The sequence below is a fragment of the Molossus molossus genome, unplaced genomic scaffold, assembly GCF_014108415.1.
Source record: "Molossus molossus isolate mMolMol1 unplaced genomic scaffold, mMolMol1.p scaffold_m16_p_12, whole genome shotgun sequence".
NCBI classification, from domain to species: Eukaryota; Metazoa; Chordata; class Mammalia; order Chiroptera; family Molossidae; genus Molossus; species Molossus molossus.
The window spans coordinates 101,502,668-101,521,915 of NW_023425347.1; the positions used below are offsets into that span (position 1 = coordinate 101,502,668).

Here is a 19,248-nt window from a genome sequence, read left to right on the forward strand (position 1 = left end):
GAGATCTCTGTATGTTCTGAATACACATTTATAAAAATCTCAGATATGTGTTTTGTAAGTATTTTCTCCCTGTCTGCGGCTTGTGTCTTGATTCTCTTAGCAGTGTCTTGGTTGGTTCCTTCAACTGGCCTGGCCCAGGAGCTCAGCTGTGCCAGGGGCTACCTAGGTCTAGGGAGCTCAGGAGACAGTGTAAAGTGTGACAGCGCCCAGCCTCCGTGTCACAGGTGAAGAGACTGACCCTGACCCTGCAGGTGCAGTGGCAGGTGTGGCAGAGCCAAGACCAGTACCCAGACCTCGTCTCCTGGGCCAGCTGGCCCTGGGCATATGCACACGGTCTCACGGGTCAGCTGCGGACGTGGCCTGCGGGCGATGTGGGCAGGATGGGCTGCTGGGTGGGACCGGGAGGCTTCGAGGTCACTATCCTCTCCGTAGCCTCTTGATGGCTGAGACGGACTTCCTCCCACTGCCTTCGGGCCCAGTGTCTTCAGGGGTGTCCACCTTGACACTCAGGGAAGTCTGGGAGCCCTTCCAGGTGAGACAGGTGTGCTGTGTAGACCCTCGGCCTGTAACTCGGCTCCTCTGGAGACCACCCAGGACCTGCTCGCCGGCACACCAGGGGCCCACTCAGCCTTGTGGGCGTGAGGCCTTGCTCAGAGCCACAGCGGTGGCTGGCGTGCTGGGCAGGGAGGGCTGGTGCTGAGGGCGTGCCTGCAGCTCCCGCCAGAGGGCAGTCTGGTGGCCTCCCTTCTGCCTGTCCGGAGGCCGTGGGTACCGGGCTGGTGGCTGGGTTTGGCACCCTCCTCCAGCACAGGGCCCAGCTCGGCTCCTGGGACTTCCTGGCAGTTGCCTCTGCCTCCTGCAGAAATGGGTCGAGTTCAGTGACCTGACCTGTCAGTGACTCAGACAGAAACCTCCGGCTCTTGCAACAGCGGGGTGGTGGGAGGAGTTTATTTTCCTAACCAGCTTCATTGAGGTATCGTTAATAGAACTGCCCACGTTTAAAGTGACTGATTTGATTATTGTGACTTGTATACACCTGTGCGGCTATCACCATAGCCAAAGTAATGAACACACCCCTCTTGTAAGAGTTCCTTCCTGTCCTGCAATAATCCCTCCTCCTGTCTCCCCAGCCCAGGCAGCCATGAGTCACTTTCTGTCAGTAGAGATTACTTCCCACTAGAGTTTTGCGAAAATGGAAGCACACAGAACATGCCCCTTGCTGTCCGGCCCCTTCGCACTCAGCACCATCCTTTGGAGGCCGTGCCGTCCCTGGGTCAGCACTGCCTGTCCCTTGGTCTGTGCGGGCATTGAGTGCCCCCAGTTGGGCACATTCGGCTAGTGTTTTCTTTCTTTTAAATCCTCACCCAGGGAGATTTTTCCATTTTTTTTTGTCAGATAGAGTGTGAGGGAGAAAGAGAGAGAGAGAGAGAAACATCGATGTGAGAGAGATGCATCGATTGGTTGCCTCCCGCATGACCCAGACCAGGGCCAGGGTCCAAACCACAACGAAGTACGTGCCCTTGACCAGAATCGAACCCAAGACTCTTTGGTCCGCGGACCGATGCTCTGACCACTGAGCCAGATCGGCCAGGGCTCAGCTAGTGTTTCGATCTGCAGTTGGACCGACAAGTTATGCGTGGGCTCTCGACTGCAGGGCGGCCGGCGCTCCTAGCGCCTGTGTTGTTCGAGGGCCAACCGTACAGTCTTTGTGGGGTCACGGGCTCTCATTGGCGCGTGCAGGCAAATGCTCCGAGGACAAGGTTAGATGGCGTGGTAGGTGTGGGTACCTGGAAGTGTTGTTTCCTGTGTCGGCTGCGTGCCTGTCCCACGGCGCGGGGACAGTTCCAGTTTTCCACGTCCCCCCAGCTTGGTGCAGTCAGACTTCTAGTCCTTCTGAGGTGTGCAGAGGGCTCTCGTGGTGGCTTTAATGTGTGTTTCCCTAATGTCTAACAATGCTGAGCACTGTTCGGTGGTTAATACTCACCTGAGGATACTTTTCCATTGATTTTTTTACAGAGAGTGGGAGAGAGAGAGAAACATCAATGTGAGAGAGACACATTGATTGGTTGCCTCCCGCACAACCCTGACTAGGGCTGGGGATTGAACCTGCAACCCAGGTATGTGCCCTTGACCAGAATCGAACCCATGACCCTTTGGTCCGCGGGCCGACTCTCTAACAGCTAAGCCAAACTGGTCAGGGTGCTGAACATTTTTTCATGTGTATATTTGCCCCCTAACATATCTTGTTTGGTGAAGTATCTGTTCAAGTCTTTGGCCCATTTGAAAACATCTGGTGATTTGTGTTCTTACCTGAGAGAGTTCTTATGTGGTCTGGATCTATGTCCCTGCCCTGTCCGGCTTCCTCTGGCTGGCCCCAGTTCTAGGAAAAGTGACTCCGAGTCCGTCCCCCCCATTCTCGCTTCCAAGTGCCCCCTGGGTTCTAGGTACCTGTCTGTCTCACTTCCTGCTGTTGTACCTGGCCGGGGCCCTTGACAACCCAAGGGTGCCCCCCTCTCCTTCGGCAGGTGCGGGACAGGTGGAGGGAGGAGGTGCGGCTGTGTCCCGGCCTTTTCCAGTTTCCGGATGCCTTTGACAGCCTGTCACTGACTGGGTCATTTCAGATTTGAAGTGTCCACCCTCTAACGACACTTCATTTTGCTTTTAACTCCTTTGGTTTGTGCGAATCCTGTTCTTCCTCAGCCATAGACTCGGGCTCTCCTTCCGCACGTTACCGCCCTGTGTCTCGGTGTCGGCTGCTGTGTGAGGCCTCAGCCCACGGCGGGCTGGCTTAGCATTTAGAAAGTTCTCATCCATCTGAGGGTTGTTTGGGGAATTCTGCGTTTCGCTCCAATCAGCACTGTTTCATCGGTAAACCAGTCTTGTGGCATTTTATTTATTTTTATTAAAAACGTGTTTTCTTCATTGATTTTAGAGAGAGGAAGGAAGAGGGAGAGAAAGGTGGAGACATGGATGAGAGAGAACATGGCTCGGCCGCCTCTGCTCGCCCCCACCGGGGCCCGGGGCAAGCCTCCTTCCTTCTGCAGTATCGCTTTCCTCACAGGTAGAAGTTGGGGCTCACACCAGCTAACTTCCAAGGTCTCTTTCAACTCCTATTTCATATATATGTAATTGCATTTAATTGATATATTTAGACCGTTTCACCCCAAAGCAGCAGAATATACATCTGGACAGGTGAAGACAGAATGCCCCTCTAAAGTTAGGACAGTGTCTGCTTCGTGTTTTTCTAGTGACCACATGAAACAAAAAATAAATAAACCTAGGTATAATTTGCATCGATACACCTCCTCACCTTTCCTCATCGAAGCGCCAGGACATGGAACAACTCCTACCTCGCTGACGTTTCATGCCCATGAATGGCCCTTACGCCATAGAGCCCCCAGTCCAGGCCGTGAGTCCCCGCCACGGAGCGTGAGCGTGCCCAGCAGCGAGTCGGAGCTGCGTCGGGAGTGGGGTGAAACAGCGGCCACTGTCCACTTTCTGATTTGGTTGAGTTTCTCGTGATTTTAGGGGACCTTAGAAGGTCAGGCACACAGTATCGGATGGTAGTGTGGCCGCACTCTCTGGGGTGGGTGGTGTGCCAGGTGTGGCAAGGGAGGGAGAAGCCAGGGTTGCTCAGGCAGTGGCCACTGCAGGGAGGGGCCAGGTCCAAAGGGCACCGCTCAGGACCGGGGCCCCTCCAGTCCCTTCTGGCTGTGGCTTTGGGAGGGACCGCGGAGACGGAGGCACCATGCTCGTGCTCCGGCGAGGCCTGTCCCTCACAGCGTTCAGAAGGCCAGTCCGTGAGGCCTGTCCTAGGGAGAAGGCCAAGCAGTGAGTTGGGAGCTGTGGGAAGACGCTGGGATGGCCTGGTGGGGTGTCTGGGGGAGACCCTGGTCGGTGCACCAGGGTGGGAAGAGCCGAGGTCTAGACACTTGGCTCTGGGGTCCCCAAGGCCTTGGGGCCTTTTCGCCGCCTGGAGGTGAGAGCTGGGCTTGATCAGACCTGACATGCAGTCGTTTTGGGGGACCAAGCCCACTGCAATGGTCCGTGTCCAGCACGGCCTGTGGAAGTAGCTCATTGGCATCTTGGCTCAGGGGAGGGGAGTGGGGGAGGGGAGTGGGGGAGGGGAGTGGGGCCAGGCTTGGGGCTGGCGGGAGGAAGGGACCGGCTGCTGCTCTGGTCTTACCAGGTGCACACAGGTCCTGAGCATCCAGCTGACTTGAAGGACCCAGAGACCGGGGTGCATGAGGGCCGGGGCCTTTGCCCACTCGTTCTGCAGTTTGATTCATAGTCTCAGAACCTTGCTCTGTGCCCAGCACCTGGGGCACAGCAGAGGGCAGGCATCCCGGGCCCTGCCTGCGGGAACGGTCCCAGGATCATGTGCACTTAGGGTAGAGCACCCTGGGGGTGCAGCTGGGGGGCAGAGGGGGAGTTGCCTTCCTGGCCAGGGACAGGACCCCTGCCGGGCTGCATTGCTGGGGGGGCTTCTGGCAAGGTTTTCAGTTCTGACCCCCCAGGCAGACATTTGGGGTGTGGTCAGCAGCCTCCTTACCCCTTCGGAATCTGCTCCCCTGCTTGGCTTCTAGGCTCCAAGCATCCTGGCTGGGCGGGACCGGATCTGGGTTCGGGCTGGAGCGGCACCAGGAACCCAGTGCTGTGGTGCTGCTCAGTCTGGAATTTCCTTCCTTTTTTTCTTTTCTTAGCTTCTCTCCTTCCTCTTTCAGCGTAAGGTGGGCCTTGGGGCAGTGGCACTGTGTTTTCAGCGATGATTGATCTACATTTTTACAAACCTTTTTTTTTAATCCTCACCCGAGGACATTTTTTCCATTTCTTGTTCAGATAGAGTGGGAGGGGGAGGGAGAGCGAGGAAGAGAGAGAGAGAGAGAGAGAAACATCGACGTGAAAGGGACACATCGAGTGGCTGCCACCCGCACGACCCAACCAGGACCAGGGACAAATTGCAACCTAGGTACGTGCCCTTAGCGGGAACCAAACCTGGGTCTCCCTGGACCGCAGGCCGACGCTCTAACTGCGGAGCCAAACCGGCCAGGGCTGGCTGCTCTATATTTAAGGAAGTCCTTGGAGGGGTGGCCATTTAAAGAAGCGGAAGTATGCGCACCTTTGATAAGAGCGGAGTGAGTGCCAAGCCCAATTAGTGCTCTGTCCCGACTTTACCACTTGACAGTACCTGCCAGACTGTCCCATAGGCCAGGTGGACGGGTGCCCAGGAACCAAGCCAGGATGGCAGTTTTTTGGAAGGGTTCAGGTGGCCCCCAGGGGATCCATTTACTCATTCCACCATAATCTCACGATCGGCGGGTGCGCAGGCTGGGACTGTCCATACCATCGATGGCTGCAGGCTTCCCAGGCAGATGGCCTTGCAGCGTCCTCGCCGTGGTCTCCCGAGGCCTCGGGCAGCCCTGGGACTGCGTGCTCTCATGGCAGCGGAAGGGCTTGCAGACCACTTCTTCCTTGTAATTGTTTACAAAGTGAGGTTTCTATGACAACTGGCTGCTGGCCAGCTCCTCAGATGGGCCGAGCAGCCTCTTCCTGGTTCGGTGGGGTAGCCCAGGGGCCAGGGTTCCCCTACAGACCCGCCTGGCAGTAAGTGGTGACTGTTTCCGGCGGGGAGGATAGGTGACTCGGACGCCAGCTGCCGCTGCCCCCCTTCCCTCTGGACCGGGGAGGTCCCAGCCAGACAGTTTCCCAGCTGAGCACGCACCTCTAGTCACAGGCTCCTTGCGCGGGGCCACTGTGGCGGGTGGTCTGTGTGGGCGCTTGGAGGGGTCGGTGGTAGAGGCGAAGCGCCCCGTGTCCCACAGGGTGGCTGGCTTCGTGTGCAGGGGCACCTGTGCCCGGCCTCGTTTTCCTGACCCCTGACGTTAAGTGGTTAACTGAAGCCAGGACAGGAAGTCCAGCCTGCGGGTGACCAGCTGGGCTCCTGTCAGGGTCAGAACACGGGTGCTGAGAAGAATCAGGCAGCTCCCTGCCTGAGCCCCGGGTCATGGCAGCTGCCTTGCTTTGTGGTCCTGCTGCCCTGCCCCTGCCCGCGCGCTGTCTGCCGTGGTGCTGAGCTCCGAGCTTCCCGCCTCGGCCCGGAGCCCCGGGTTCTTGGGAACAGTGGGTGCTGGTTGGCGGGCCACTCGGGGAGCTTCGGGCTCATTCCCGCCGTGCTCCGGGTCCTCAGAGAACCCCAGGGGCTTTTTCTTGGCCACTTCTTGCACCCCTGCCTCTTCTGGGGCATGTGGCGGGGTCTCTGGGGGTTGAAGGGACTTTGCCAGAACCTTCGTAAGCAGCGAATCGGCGAGGATGAGCAATGCCACTTCATCAGGTCCCCATAGAGATGGGGTATTCACTCGTGCCTGACCCTGGCCTTCCAGACCCTGAGGTCAGGCTGTCCGGTTGAACCAGCCCTGCCCCGACTCGGTCAAGCAGCTCCTTTTCGGCCAGGAAAGGCTGCCCCAGCTTCTCCTTCTGCTTGACGTTCGGAGCCCAGCTCAGGTCCTGCCTCCTGGGTCCTCCCGGGGCGCTGCTCCCTGTGCTGAGCGGGAAGGCACCCGCCCGCCGCCTGCGCCCCTCAGCGGGGAGGAGGGTCCTGTCTGGTTTGAGCCTAGTTCTGAGGGGCGAGGACCAGGGAGCTCGCAGCCCATCTGGGAGGTGTCCTCAGAGCTGCTGCCCCGGGGAGCCCGCCTGGACCAGGGCAGCAGCGGGGACCTGCCTGGCTTTGGGTGCAGGCGGCCCCGAGAGGGTGTACCTGTCACGGAAACCTGCCGTGCTTGCGCTGCCACCCCTGTGACAGATGGCTGTTTTAGCTTCCCTGTCAGATAAACAAGCCCCCCCACCCCCCAGTTACCATGGAACTCACGGCAGTGTTTAATTTTAGCGCTGACATTTTCGTGTCAGGCAGACGCTGGCCCGGTGCTGAGGGAGCTGGGAGAGGGGCAGGCAGGGGTCAGCCCCTGTGGAGCTGCCGCCAAGGCTGCCGGGGGTCGGGGCTCGCCCTGCCACTGCTGCCTTCTGGGGGTAGAGCAGAGCCCCTGGGGCTGCGGCTGCAGGGGCACTATATGAATTTGGGGGACACTATGACTAATGACCACAAACTGGGTGGCTTAAAACAGCAGAAAGGTAAGCTCTCACCATTGGGCCACAAGCCCCAAATCCAGGTGCTGGTAGGGCCATGTTCCCAGGGCTCCCCCTGCCCCTCCCAGCTTCTGGCAAGTGCTGGCATCCCTGCATCCCTGCCCCAGAGCGGCCCTCCCCCGGCCTCGCCGCCTGTGCCTGCCTGCTTCCCTCTTCTGCGGTACCAGTCCTACTGGAATGGGCCACCTGATGCCCTTGGTTACACCTGCGAAGGCCTGAGAGCCGAGCAACACTCGTGGGCCTGGGCATACAGTTGGACCTGGTACGAAGGCTCAGGGTGGGGCCCCACACTGGCTCAGGCTTAGGAGGACCCTGGGGAGCAAGGGACAGGCTGGCCCTCAGGGTGTCTGCTGTGCCACTGGGCACACGGAACACAGCAGGAGTGGGCGGCTCCTCCTGGTCCCCAGGCTGGTGCTCCAGAGCCACAGGTGCTGTCCAGCAGAGAGGCGGGCTGGACCCCAGAGCCCCTGCGGCAGGGTCCGTACAGGGGACGGTGGTGAGGTGAGGTGAGGTCGGGGTGCCCTTGCTGAGGAAGAGCACTGGAGCTATGCTCTGAAGAAATTGTGAAGACCGTCGGTTTATGTGCACAGGATGACACGATTTCATTTCTTTATTGCTTGTAGAGAGAGAGGGAGGGAGAGGGGGAGAGAGATAGAAACATTGATGAGAGAGAACATCGATTGGCCGCCTCCTGCATGCCCCTTACTAGGGATTGGGCACACAACCTGGCCATGTGCCCTGACCGGGAACGGAACTGGTGACCTCTGCATGGGCCTACGCTCAACCACTGAGCCACACCGGCCGGGCAGGATGACACGGCTTTACATTCGGAGGCCTGTGGGGATGGCTCAGTGACATTTCCCCTGAAGTCTAGGCTAGTCCCTTCTCAGGGCAGTGGAAGCTTCCCGATCCAGGTCTCCTTCCAGATGGTCTGCGCTGGCCGGGGTGTGGCCACCTGGTCCCCACTGCCCTGTGCTTTGCTGTTTTTCTCCAGTCCTCCCTCTTGCTCGAGGCCCTGTGCTATTGCGGGTGTGCACGTGAGTTAATCTACCTCGTCCCTACTGGTGGACGTTTAGGACACAGCCGTCCCTGCATTAGAAACAGCCTTGTGAGCCCTGGCCGGTTTGGCTCAGCGGTTGGAGCGTCGGCCTGCGGTCCAGAGAGACCTGGGTTCGGTTCCCGCTAAGGGCATGTACCTCGGTTGCAGTTTGTCCCCGGCCCTGGTTGGTCGATGTGTCCCTTCACGTCAATGTTTCTCTCTCTCTCTTCCTCTCTCTCCCTTCCACTCTATCTGAACAAAAAATGGAAAAATGTCCTCGGGTGAGGATAAAAAAAAAAAAAAGAAACAGCCTTGTGGCGAGTGACTCTGGGCACAGCTGGTCTGATCGCGGGGGAAGCGTGTGCAGGACGCACTCCTGCCTGTGTGCTGCTGCATCAGCACCTGGGCTGGGAGCGCGGGTGGCAGAGCAGGTTGCCCGCCAGCAGGCTGTGCCCACCTGAGGCCCCGTTCACAGAGGAAGGCCTGTGTTCTGTAGTGCTGCTGGGACAGGTGGGCACGGCCGGGTGCTGGGACGGCCCGCAGGGCAGTGGGGACAGGCAGGGAAGCTGCAGGTGGAGGTGCGCTTCAGATCCTCTATGGAGCTCGAATCCTGATTTTCTAGATAGCGGGGCCTTGGAGGGTCTGAGCAGGAGTGACCACTCACTGCTTAAGAAGGTAACTGGGGCCCTGGCCGGTTTGGCTCAGCGGTTAGAGTGTCGGCCCGCGGACCAGAGTCCCGGGTTCGGTTCCCGCTAAGGGCACGTACCTCGGTTGCAGTTTGTCCCCGGCCCTGGTTGGGTTGTGCGGGTGGCAGCCACTCGATGTGTCTCTCTCACATCGATGTTTCTCGCTCTCTTCCTCCCTTTCTCCCTCCCGCTCACTCTATCTGAAGATAAATGCAAAAATGTCCTCGGGTGAATTTAAAAAAAAAAAGGAAGGTAACATGGGGGACAGCGGAGTGATCATGAGTCAGGGCCAGGCAGCAAGTGAAGTGGAGGAGGCCGACTGTCCACCCAGGCCCGGGGGTGACCCCCCACATGCCTCCCGGCGCCCTGTCTCCCCAGGTCCCTGTCCTCTGTCCCAGTTGTCGGCCTGTGGAGGGAGCTCCCGCTGTCCTGCCCATCTCTGCACTCGTGCACACTCACACTCACACACACTCGTGCACACACACTTGCTCACTCACATGCACTTGGGCACACTCGCACTCACATGCACTCGTGCACACTCACACTCACACACACTCGTGCACACTCACATTTGCTCACTCACATGCACTTGTGCACACTCACACTCACATGCACTCGTGCACACTCACACTTGCTCACTCACATGCACTTGGGCACACTCGCACTCACATGCACTCGTGCACACTCACTCACATGCACTCATGCACACTCACACTTGCTCACATGCACTTGTGCACACTCGCACTCACAGTGCTCATGCACTCTCACTCACATGCACTCGTGCATACTCACACTCGCGTACGCTCACACTCACATGCACTTGTTCACACTTACACTCGTGCACTCACACTCACACACTCGTGCACTCACACTCACATGCACTCGTGTACGCTCACACACATGCACTTGTTCACACTTACACACTCACATGCACTCGTGCACATACACACCCACATACACATTCACTCACACACATTCTCACATACTCACACTCTTACATACTCTCACACACTCACATTCTCACATATACCTACACTCTTACACATACACATATGCTCACATTCATACATACTTTTACACACACTCACAAATGCATACCCACCCACTCACACATTTGCACGCACACACACACGTCACTGGCCAGCTTTGGGGATTTGCCTTCAGTCTGAACTCACCAAGCTCTCCTGGCCTTGGGGCCTTCCCCTGAGCGCCCCCTGCCTGGAGCACCCCCTGAGCGCCCCCTGCCTGGAGCACCCCCTGAGCACCCCCTGCCCCGCTCACTCGCTAGGACTTGGCCAGGTGTCACTTCTGGGAAGTGGTCTGGAGTCCAGGTGGGGTGACCACCCCTCTGGGAACAACTTCTTGACCCAGGACTGGCAGCCTCTTTAGAGATCTTGTCATCAGTCTAGTGCCTACTCCAGAGGGGATGGGGGGTGCCTACTTCCATTGGCCGTGGGCCCCAACACTGGCCTGCGTATCCTGTGGTCTAGGGCAGGAGCAGTTGGCGCAGAGGGGGACTGCTGGCCCCTGCTTGGCTGGGAGGGTGGGGAGCTCAGAGGATGGGACAGCGGACGCTCAGGGCGTGGGCCTTGGGTGAAGGCAGCACCACTGGCCAGCTGAGAGGGCGGGCGGGAGGGGTGCAGGAAGGCCCCCCGATAAGACCTTGACGTTTCTGGGGTCCAAGGAGGGGGAGGGGTGGGGAATGGTGGGAGAGAGCCTGCTGCAGCCCCCGTCTGGCCCGCCTGCCTGAGCTGGCCACGTGCTGCGGGCGCGTGGTTCCGTGAGCCGCTGTGCTGCAGGTCCGGAGAGGCCCGTCCACCCCGCTCCCCAGCTGCCCTTGGCCATCCAGAAGCCTGGCAGGCTGGACTCGAGTCCCTGCACGGCACAGTCGGCCAGCCCCGCGGGCTGCCCTCTGGGGTCGGCGGCAGGGACTGTTTACCCGCTGAGCTTTCTTTCCTTTCTTCTCAATAGCAAATAGGAAAGTGAAACACTTTCCACACCCATGTCTTCATTTTATTTTATTTCTGTTAATCCTCACCCGAGGTTATTTTTCCACTGATTTTTAGAGAGAGTGGAAAGGAGAGGGGGAGGAGAGAGAAAGAGAGAAACATCCATGTGAGAGAGACACATCGATTGGTTGCCTCCCATATGCACCCTGACCGGGGCTGGGGGTCAGACTTGCAATCCTGGTATGTGTCCTTGACCATGAATCGAACCCGTGACCCTTTGGTATGTGAGCTGACACTAACCACTGAGCAACACTGGCCAAGGTTGATTCCAAAATGCGTTTAAATGAACATGTGAGAGGCCAAGCGATGCTTCTCTCCTGTGCTCTGGTGACCAGAGGCCGGGTGGCCTGAATGGGCTGTGCATTTTGTGGCCACATGTCCCCCAGGATGAAGGGGCGGCAGAGACGGACAGCTGTCAGTCATTTTCTGAGCAAACCGCATCTCCTGGCCCTGCTGGCGGTAGAGTTGGCTCAGCACTGAGGAAAGAGGGCCGATTGCTGCGGATGAACACTGAGTGGCTGGCTGTGTGCCAGGTCCTGTTGTAGCGCCTGTGCTGTGTGTTACTGTGTGACAGCCCTCAGTCCTCCCAGGTTCGGTTGGCGGGTTCTGCAGACAGGGAAGTGGAGGAGGGAGAGTTTTGGCTGCTTGCCGAGTCACCCAGCTAGTGAGGGTTGGAGCCATGACCGATCTCAGAGTCTGATGTCCCCGAGCTGGGGAAGGGAGAGCCAAGGGCCGCAGAGGGTGCTGTCCTGGGCCACGTTGGCCAGCAGGGCCGGAGTAGGTGGGTGACCTGACGGGAGGCCGGGCGTGCCTACCCATGGCACGTGCTCACTGCCTGTCCCCAGTGTGGGAGGATCCCCACAGTGGCTTGTTGGGAGCTCTAGAGATTTTATGGACCCTCCTCACCGATGGCTGCCCGTGGCAAGGGTGTGGTTTTTCCTCTGGGGAAGTGAGGTGGCGGTTTGGTTCATGCTGGGGGGCCGTTGGGGACCAGTGTCCACCTGCTGGTCCCCACTTCTCAGAACCGCGCTCGTCTGGGAGTCCCGAGGCAGGTGGCAGTCCCGGGATTTGTTCCTCGTCCAAGGGGTCACAGCCTGTGTCCTTGCGCTCGGTCAGCCGTGGGTCGTTGGGAACTCGGAGGGGCAGGCGTGCTGGGAACACCACAGCCATTCCAGCATCTCGCGGCCTTTTCCAAAGGTTCCCCCATCACCCTTCCCAGTCTGGGCTCCAGGGGAAGGTCCCCCTCTCTGCCCTCCTCTGTCCTGTGGAAACAGGACCCTGCAGCCCCTTGCCTGGCTTGTCAGATCAGCGCCCACCCTGACCAAACACGTGGAAAGTTCCTTTTCCTTCTCGGGAGCCATCCGACCCCTGGGAGGACCTTGTCCTCTGCCCAGGTTGTTATTGTTCACGGTGACGTCCTTCTCTGCCTAGGATCATGCGGCCAGACGACGCCAACGTGGCCGGCAATGTCCACGGAGGCACCATCCTGAAGATGATCGAGGAGGCGGGGGTCATCATCAGCACCCGGCACTGTAACAGCCAGAACGGGGTGAGTGTCTGGGCTGCAGGGGGCCTGGTGTCCTCCTGTGGGCTGGACCCCTTGCTACGCTGTTTGGCTCTGGGCTCAGCAAGGAGGGAGGGTGGGGACCGCCAGAGACGGAGCCAAGAGCCTGCCTACCGCCACCTTGAAGCCCCTTCCCCTCCTTTCTGGAAGAGTCTAGACTCTTCCTGGAGCCCGGACCTCCCAGGTCTGGGCAGGGGGTTCCTCCATCTACCCTCCCCTGGCGGTCTCATCCAGTCCGTGGCTTTAACGCTATGCTTAGCTGTGAGGTTCTGTCTGTAGGCCCGACTCCACCTGGATGCTCAACCGGCCGAATCAGCCCTTGGACCTTAATGGGCCAGAAGACCCTCCAGGCCCACCCCAGGCTGCTTCTCCCCCAGTCTCCCTCTTGAGCAACTCCTCTTCCACCTGCAGTGACTCAGGCCTAAGACCAGGCCCTGCGCGCTTTCTCTAGCCCTGGGCAGTGGCAGTCCACCCTGGTGGCGCCACCTGCTGGACATTTTCAGCACTGCATGCCAGCTACCTCAGCTGAGTCCCTGCCAGCCTCCTGCCCGTGTCCCTGCCCACCTGTTCCCTGCCCACCTCGCCTGTTCTCCAGCAGCAGTTGGGGCCCTTTCACTACCAAGCCTCCGCTCGAGTCCCTGTCCCTGCCTGCCCACCGTCCCCAGCTCCCAGTCCCCATCTTTCCCTCAACACTCCGCAGGCCACACTGGTCTCCTGCGCCCAGGGCCTTTGCACAGCTCTTCCAGGCCCAGATGCCCTCACGCTCCCCCTCACCGCCTTCTGGTCTTTGCATAAACACGGCTTCCTGAAGACCACTCCCTCCCAGTGCAGGGGTGGTTCTCCACTGCCCTGGCGCTCAACAGGCTTGTTCGTTCATGTTGGGCAGCTTCCCCACTAGAGTGTAAGCCCACGCGGGCAGGCACTCAGCACCTGCATCGAGGCCTGGCACAGGGTGGGCTCCCTCCAGCCCACTGCTGATTGTTGGAAATGTGTCTGGAAGAGCCACTGAGGCAGAGCGTCCGTACGTAAGCCAGCGGCCACCCTGAGTGCTGACCGTCTGTCCCGGGGTACATCCCCACCTTGCAGATGAGGAAACGGAGGCTCAGGAGAGTTAGGGGGCTTTCCCGAGGCCACGCAGCGCTGCACCCTCAGGGCTGGCATCAGCTGCTGGTGGCCTGGGTGGGTGTGGGCCAGTGCACGCAGAGCAACAGCGGTGAGAGCTGACTGTTTCTGGACCTCCGCAACCCCGCATTTCTGGTTGGTCCTGCACGGGCACTCAGTAATTCCAGAAGCAGCCCCTCCTCTGAGCTGCCTCTCCAGCTTTCTGCCAGTGGGTGGTGCTGTGGCCACGTGAATGCACTCAGAGGTGCCGGCGGTATTCCCTGTGAGGCTGTACTGCGTGGGGACTGTGGACTGCGCGCTGGGAGAGTGGGAAGGCACAGCGTGGCCCTTTCACAGTCACCTGGCCTCCTGCCTTGCTGAGGTCTGACTCGGGGACGTCTATAGGACAATAACTGTCTTGGAGCCCCGACCCTGTGTGCCCGAGAATCGCCCTGGAGGGCTGAAGATGGAGATCCCCGTTGTCCCGTGGGCTTGGGCTGGCCAAGGAGTTGGCGTGTTCGCCAGGTGCCAGGGGAGTTCTTTTGCAGGTGGGAGAGCTGTGTGTCGGAGCAACGGGGGCAGCAGATGGCTGGCGGCAGGGCTCACACTGGCCGTCGCCTGCTGGCCTCGCATCTTCAGTCCTGTAGGAGGCGCAGGGCCTGACAGGTCTCAGCCGTGCGCCCGTCTCCTGCCCTGACTGCCTCTCGACCACGGCAGACCATGCTGCTGTCCCGTCTCCTAAAGACGATGGCTGCCCTGGCCGGGTCTCAGTGGTTAGAGCATCAGCCCATGGACCGAAGGGTCTTGGGTTTGATTCTGGTCATGGGCATATACCTTGGTGGCAGTTCAGTCCCCGGCCCTGGTCGGGTCATGTGGGAGGCAACCAGTCGATGTGTCTCTCTCACATCAATGTTTCTCTCTCTCTCTCCCCATCTCGCTTCAAAAATCAATGGAAAAATATCCTCAGGTGAGGATTAAAAAAAAAAAGAAAGAAAATAAGCGTTGGTGCCAGAAGGCACCAGGGCCACACCAGGCACTGCCCACTGATGAGAAGTACTCTGGGGACATATGTCCAAGTAGTCATCCAGTCCAGTCAGGAAACCGTCCCCAGTACTGAAAACAGTTGAAGTCAGAGGACACCCATCACAGACTTACTTACAGTAAACAGCTGGGTTGACCCAAATCTCAACACCAGGGCACGCCATTCACTGGAGCATGGGGACAGGCCGTCCTGAGTCCTGAGTGAAGACGCCTTCCCGTTCCCGCAGGGGCCCGGCCACCTGTGCATCGGTGACCCTGCGCGGCCCAGGTGGCTGGGACCAGTGGCCGAGGCAGGCCCGGGCCCTGTGTTCCTTCTGAGCTTTGAGTCGGGAGAACGGGCTGCCCGGTTGAAGGATAAGGGACATTAAATAAAAGGACCACTCGCCTTGCACAGGCAGGTTATTCTTCCTCCTGTTGAGTGCAAAGAGCAGACCGCGAAAGATAAATTAGCTTTTACACGATTGTTTAAGGACTGAAACTGCAAACCTGGGATCGAGGCAAAGGAGCAGACGAGGCCCCATCCTTTGGGAAGAGCCTGGAGAGGGAGATGGAAACGGAAACCGCCGTTCTCTCTGGGTGGGGGGTGGGCTTTCCTCCTGTTTACTGTTCGCTGTTTCCCAAATTTTCCATGTAAGTGCGAGTCTCTTTTTACTTTTCACTATGCAAATAACGTAGGTTTTTCACAGAAAAACTGGGTAAAAGAGAAAGGCCGTGGGCAGTGTGGCCACTCCAAACCCCGGTAGCGGCCCCGCAGGGTCTCCGGGGCACTGATGTTCCTCCTGTGGCATCAAGTTTAGGAATGTGTGGGAGGAAATCAGAGCAGTTTTGGGGAGCCTCTCCAGGCGGGGCTCTTCTGCCGGGCTGACCGTGTCTGCTCTTTGCAGGAGCGCTGTGTGGCCGTCCTGGCCCGGGTTGAGCGCACCGACTTCCTGTCACCCATGTGCATTGGCGAGGTGGCCCACGTCAGCGCCGAGATCACCTACACCTCCAAGCACTCGGTGGAAGTCCAGGTCAACGTGATGTCGGAAAACATCCTCACAGGTGACGTGTGCGCTCTCACCACTGGGTTGGGAGCCGCCTCGCACACTCTGCGGGGGGCTGGCCCTGACACCGTCCACAGACGGCAGCCCTCAACTCCTGCCTCCACGTGAGCAGGGGCCCCTGCAGGCGGAACGGCACAGACTGCTTAAGTGGCGAGCCCTTTGGGCTCTGGTCCCAAGTGAGCGAGCCCTGCCCGCCCTGCCCACCCTGCCCTCCGGCAGCCCCTCTGGGGCAGAGGGCTGGGAGTGGCTGGGAGGGCACAGGTGCCCCATCCTCTGCTGCCTCCCCGCACTACTTGCCCTTCCCTGTCCCCTACTGGAACCCAGGTGGATGCCGAAGCTCACGGGGCAAACCTTTGACTCTGGTCTGATCTGAATATTCTCTTCCTTGGCGTGGTCACCATGGAAACCCCTTCCCGTCCTCCCACTGGGCACTGCAGGGGGCGTGGCTTTCTCTCCAGCTGGCTCTGGCTGCTCTTGATAGCTCCCCTCCATCCCCCGGCGGCTCACCACCTCCCACCCTCCGGGCCACCCCCAGGCCCAGGAGTCTGTCCTGGCCCCGGGGAAGGGGCCGCCTGGCCTGGCGCACCCCTCAGCTGAGGCGCCTGCGGAGTGTGTGCCCGGGCACTCCCCCGCACCAGGGCATCCTCCCGGGGACATCCGGTGGCCCCCGCAGGCCCTGCTGCAGTGGAAACGGGAGCACAGCCGAGCAAGCCCTGGTGGGGGAGCCCCCAGCTTGCCTGCGCCTCGCGGCTGTGCCTGACCCCGCATGCGGCAGGTGGTGGTCTGTCCTCGAAGGGACCTTCTGATACGGGTCTCGGGCTGCAGCCCAGAAAGGGGTCCCTGGGTACTGTTTTCCCTCGTGGCGGCCTGGGGGTCTGTCATGCCGCCTCCCGCTGAGGGCGGCCCCTGGGCTGTGCTGCGCGCCCCGCCTCTCTGGGCCCTCACACTCTCATCGGCAGCAGTTTGTCATCGTGGCTCACCGGCTGTCTGTCAGAGCCGGTGGCTCACAAAAGGGGGTGGAGCCTGCTCTGCAGAGTCCCTTCACTGAACCCCCTTCTGGCACAGGCTGCGGCCAGAGGGGAACCCCAAGAGCAGTGTGAATGGGAGGGGAGCTGGGGTCAGAGGGGATCCCTGAGAGCAGCGTGAATGGGAGGGGAGCCGGGTCAGAGACCTTCCCAGGCTTGTAGAGGCACCTCATCTTTCGTCCTTTGTCCCACATCCTGTCAGGCCCTGGCCACGGGCGAGAGAGGGTGGCCCTCACCAGGCACCCAGGGTGGGGGCCCCTCTCACTGGGAGGGGCAGGTGGCTCCAGGTGGGCTGCTCTGAGCCTCGCCTTCAGGCAGCGCGCAGGTCTGTCGTTGCGTCCCGTCTGGGAGACGCACCAGGGGCACAGGACAGCGGCAACAGTTGGGGGGGCCCGACAGATCCCCACTCCTGACTGCCGTGGGAACCAGGGCTCGCCATTGTCTCATAAACTGCTCCTTTGAGGATGCGGCTGCGTTTCCAGGTGGTGGGTTGGCTTTCCGGCAGGCCTTGGTGGGGACACTGCCGGGCTGCCACTGCTCCGGGCTGCCACCCACTCCCGCGCCAGCGCACTGTGCTCTCTCTGGGGCAGCGAGCTCAGACTGCTTCCTGGGGACGCCTGGGGTCCTGGCTTGACCTCTGGCATTGATTCTCGAGGGGACAGTTTCGATGGTCACAGTTGGGACGGTGCTGCCGGCCTCCAGTAGCGGCTCCTGGCCGCTCACCCTGCTCACCCTGCAGTGCACAGGGTCAGACACGAGGAGCCATCCGCCCGAGGCCTGTGGTGCTGAGGCTGAGAAGCCCCAGCTGGTGTCGTGAGCTTCTGAGGCAGCGTCATGTCTCCCTCTTCCCGCAGCCGGGCTCACAGGGCACGTAGACTCAGTAATCGATGTGTGAACGAGGGGGGGTGAGCGGAGGGAGAACGAGCGGGGGGGGGGCGGGAACGAGCGGAGGGGGGCAGAGAAGGATCGGAGGAGGGGGGAGAAGGAGTGGAGGAGGGGGGGGAGAAGGAGCGGAGGAGGGGGGCAGAGAAGGATCGGAGGAGGGGGGAGAAGGAGCGGAGGAGGGGGGAGAAGGAGCGGAGGAGGGGGGAGAAGGAGCGGAGGAGGGGGGGAGAAGGATCGGAGGAGGGGGGCAGAGAAGGATCGGAGGAGGGGGGAGAAGGAGCGGAGGAGGGGGGAGAAGGAGCGGAGGAGGGGGGAGAAGGAGCGGAGGAGGGGGGAGAAGGATCGGAGGAGGGGGGAGAAGGATCGGAGGAGGGGGGGAGAAGGATCGGAGGAGGGGGGGAGAAGGAGCGGAGGAGGGGGGGAGAAGGAGCGGAGGAGGGGGGAGAAGGAGCGGAGTAGGGGGAGAAGGAGCGGAGGGGGGGGAGAAGGAGCGGAGGAGGGGGGAGAAGGATCGGAGGAGGGGGGAGAAGGATCGGAGGAGGGGGGAGAAGGATCGGAGGAGGGGGGAGAAGGAGCGGAGGAGGGGGTAGAAGGAGCGGAGTGGGGGTAGAAGGATCGGAGGAGGGGGGTAGAAGGATCGGAGGAGGGGGGGAGAAGGAGCGGAGGAGGGGGGAGAAGGATCGGAGGAGGGGAGAAGGAGCAGAGTGGGGGTAGAAGGAGCGGAGGGGGGGAGAAGGAGCAGAGGAGGGGTGAAGAGCGGAGGGGGGAGAAGGAGCGGAGCGGGGGGAGAAAGAGCGGAGGGGGGGGAGAAGGAGCGGAGGAGGGGAGAAGGAGCGGAGGAGGGGGGAGAAGGAGGGGAGGGGGGAAGAACGAGCGGAGGAGGTGGAGGAGGGGTGAACCAGCGGAGGAGGGAGAGAGAAACATCAATGAGAAAGAACACCTATCGGCTGCCTCCTGCCTGGCCCTCACTGGGGATCAGGCCCATAACGTGGGCACGTGCCCTGACCGGGAATTGAACCGGCGACCTCTTGGAGCGTGGGTCGACGCTCAACCCCTCAGCCGCAGTGGCCGGGCTGTCATCTGTGTTTGGATCAGTTTGTGTCTCGGTTCCTCTGGGCTCTGGGTCTCTCAAGGACTCCCTGTCCTGATGTGTCTCTTTCTGCCCACGTGTGCCCTGGATGTGAGTCCTCTGAGCTGTGGCCGCCCTGTCCACTGCCGTCCCCCAATGCCTGGCCGGCGGCCCTCAGTGAACACTGGCCACATGGGCGCAGAGCTCAGCCAGGTGGGGAGACGGAGGTGGTTGGCGGGCAAACGGCCCCACACGGCTGAACTGTGAAGCTGTTCGCGTGACATTCGTGTTTCCCCACCCCAGGAGGCAGGGTCCCCACCCTGTGTGCCCCCTTCCATCCGGCTGCATGGCCTGTCAGGAGGCAGTCGGACGGGCACACACCCTGGCAGACAGCGGCAAACTGCCTCTGTGGGGCTGGTTTGTCCCGCAGCTGTCAGAACGTTAAGCTCACTGGGTGTGGCCGCTGTCAGCTGCTCAGAAGGTAGCTGGGAGCTCTGAAGAGTTTAAAATAGAGGTTTCTGATGCTGCACTTGCCTTTTGATGGTTTCATTAAATGAAGGAGAAAGACAATTAGTATGTTTTGCCTCGCTCATTTAGGTCTAGAGGCGGGCGCTCGGTGTTTCCATGGATACCGGCATGTCAGGCT

The 19,248-nt window shown here is 60.3% G+C and overlaps 1 protein-coding gene across 4 annotated transcripts in view; it reads left to right on the forward strand.

Annotated features, from left to right (window-relative positions):
- Positions 1-19,248, forward strand: part of ACOT7 (acyl-CoA thioesterase 7) — a 78,560-nt gene that overhangs the window by 16,767 nt on the left and 42,545 nt on the right. For 3 of the 4 annotated variants that reach the window (XM_036256600.1, XM_036256601.1, XM_036256599.1), the window contains exons 2-3: positions 12,306-12,423; positions 15,465-15,621. In XM_036256600.1, the coding sequence (XP_036112493.1) occupies positions 12,306-12,423; positions 15,465-15,621 (275 nt within the window). Of the gene's footprint in view, positions 1-7,106; positions 7,126-12,305; positions 12,424-15,464; positions 15,622-19,248 lie in introns of those variants that run through there. The other variant, XM_036256602.1, reaches the window with a different exon arrangement.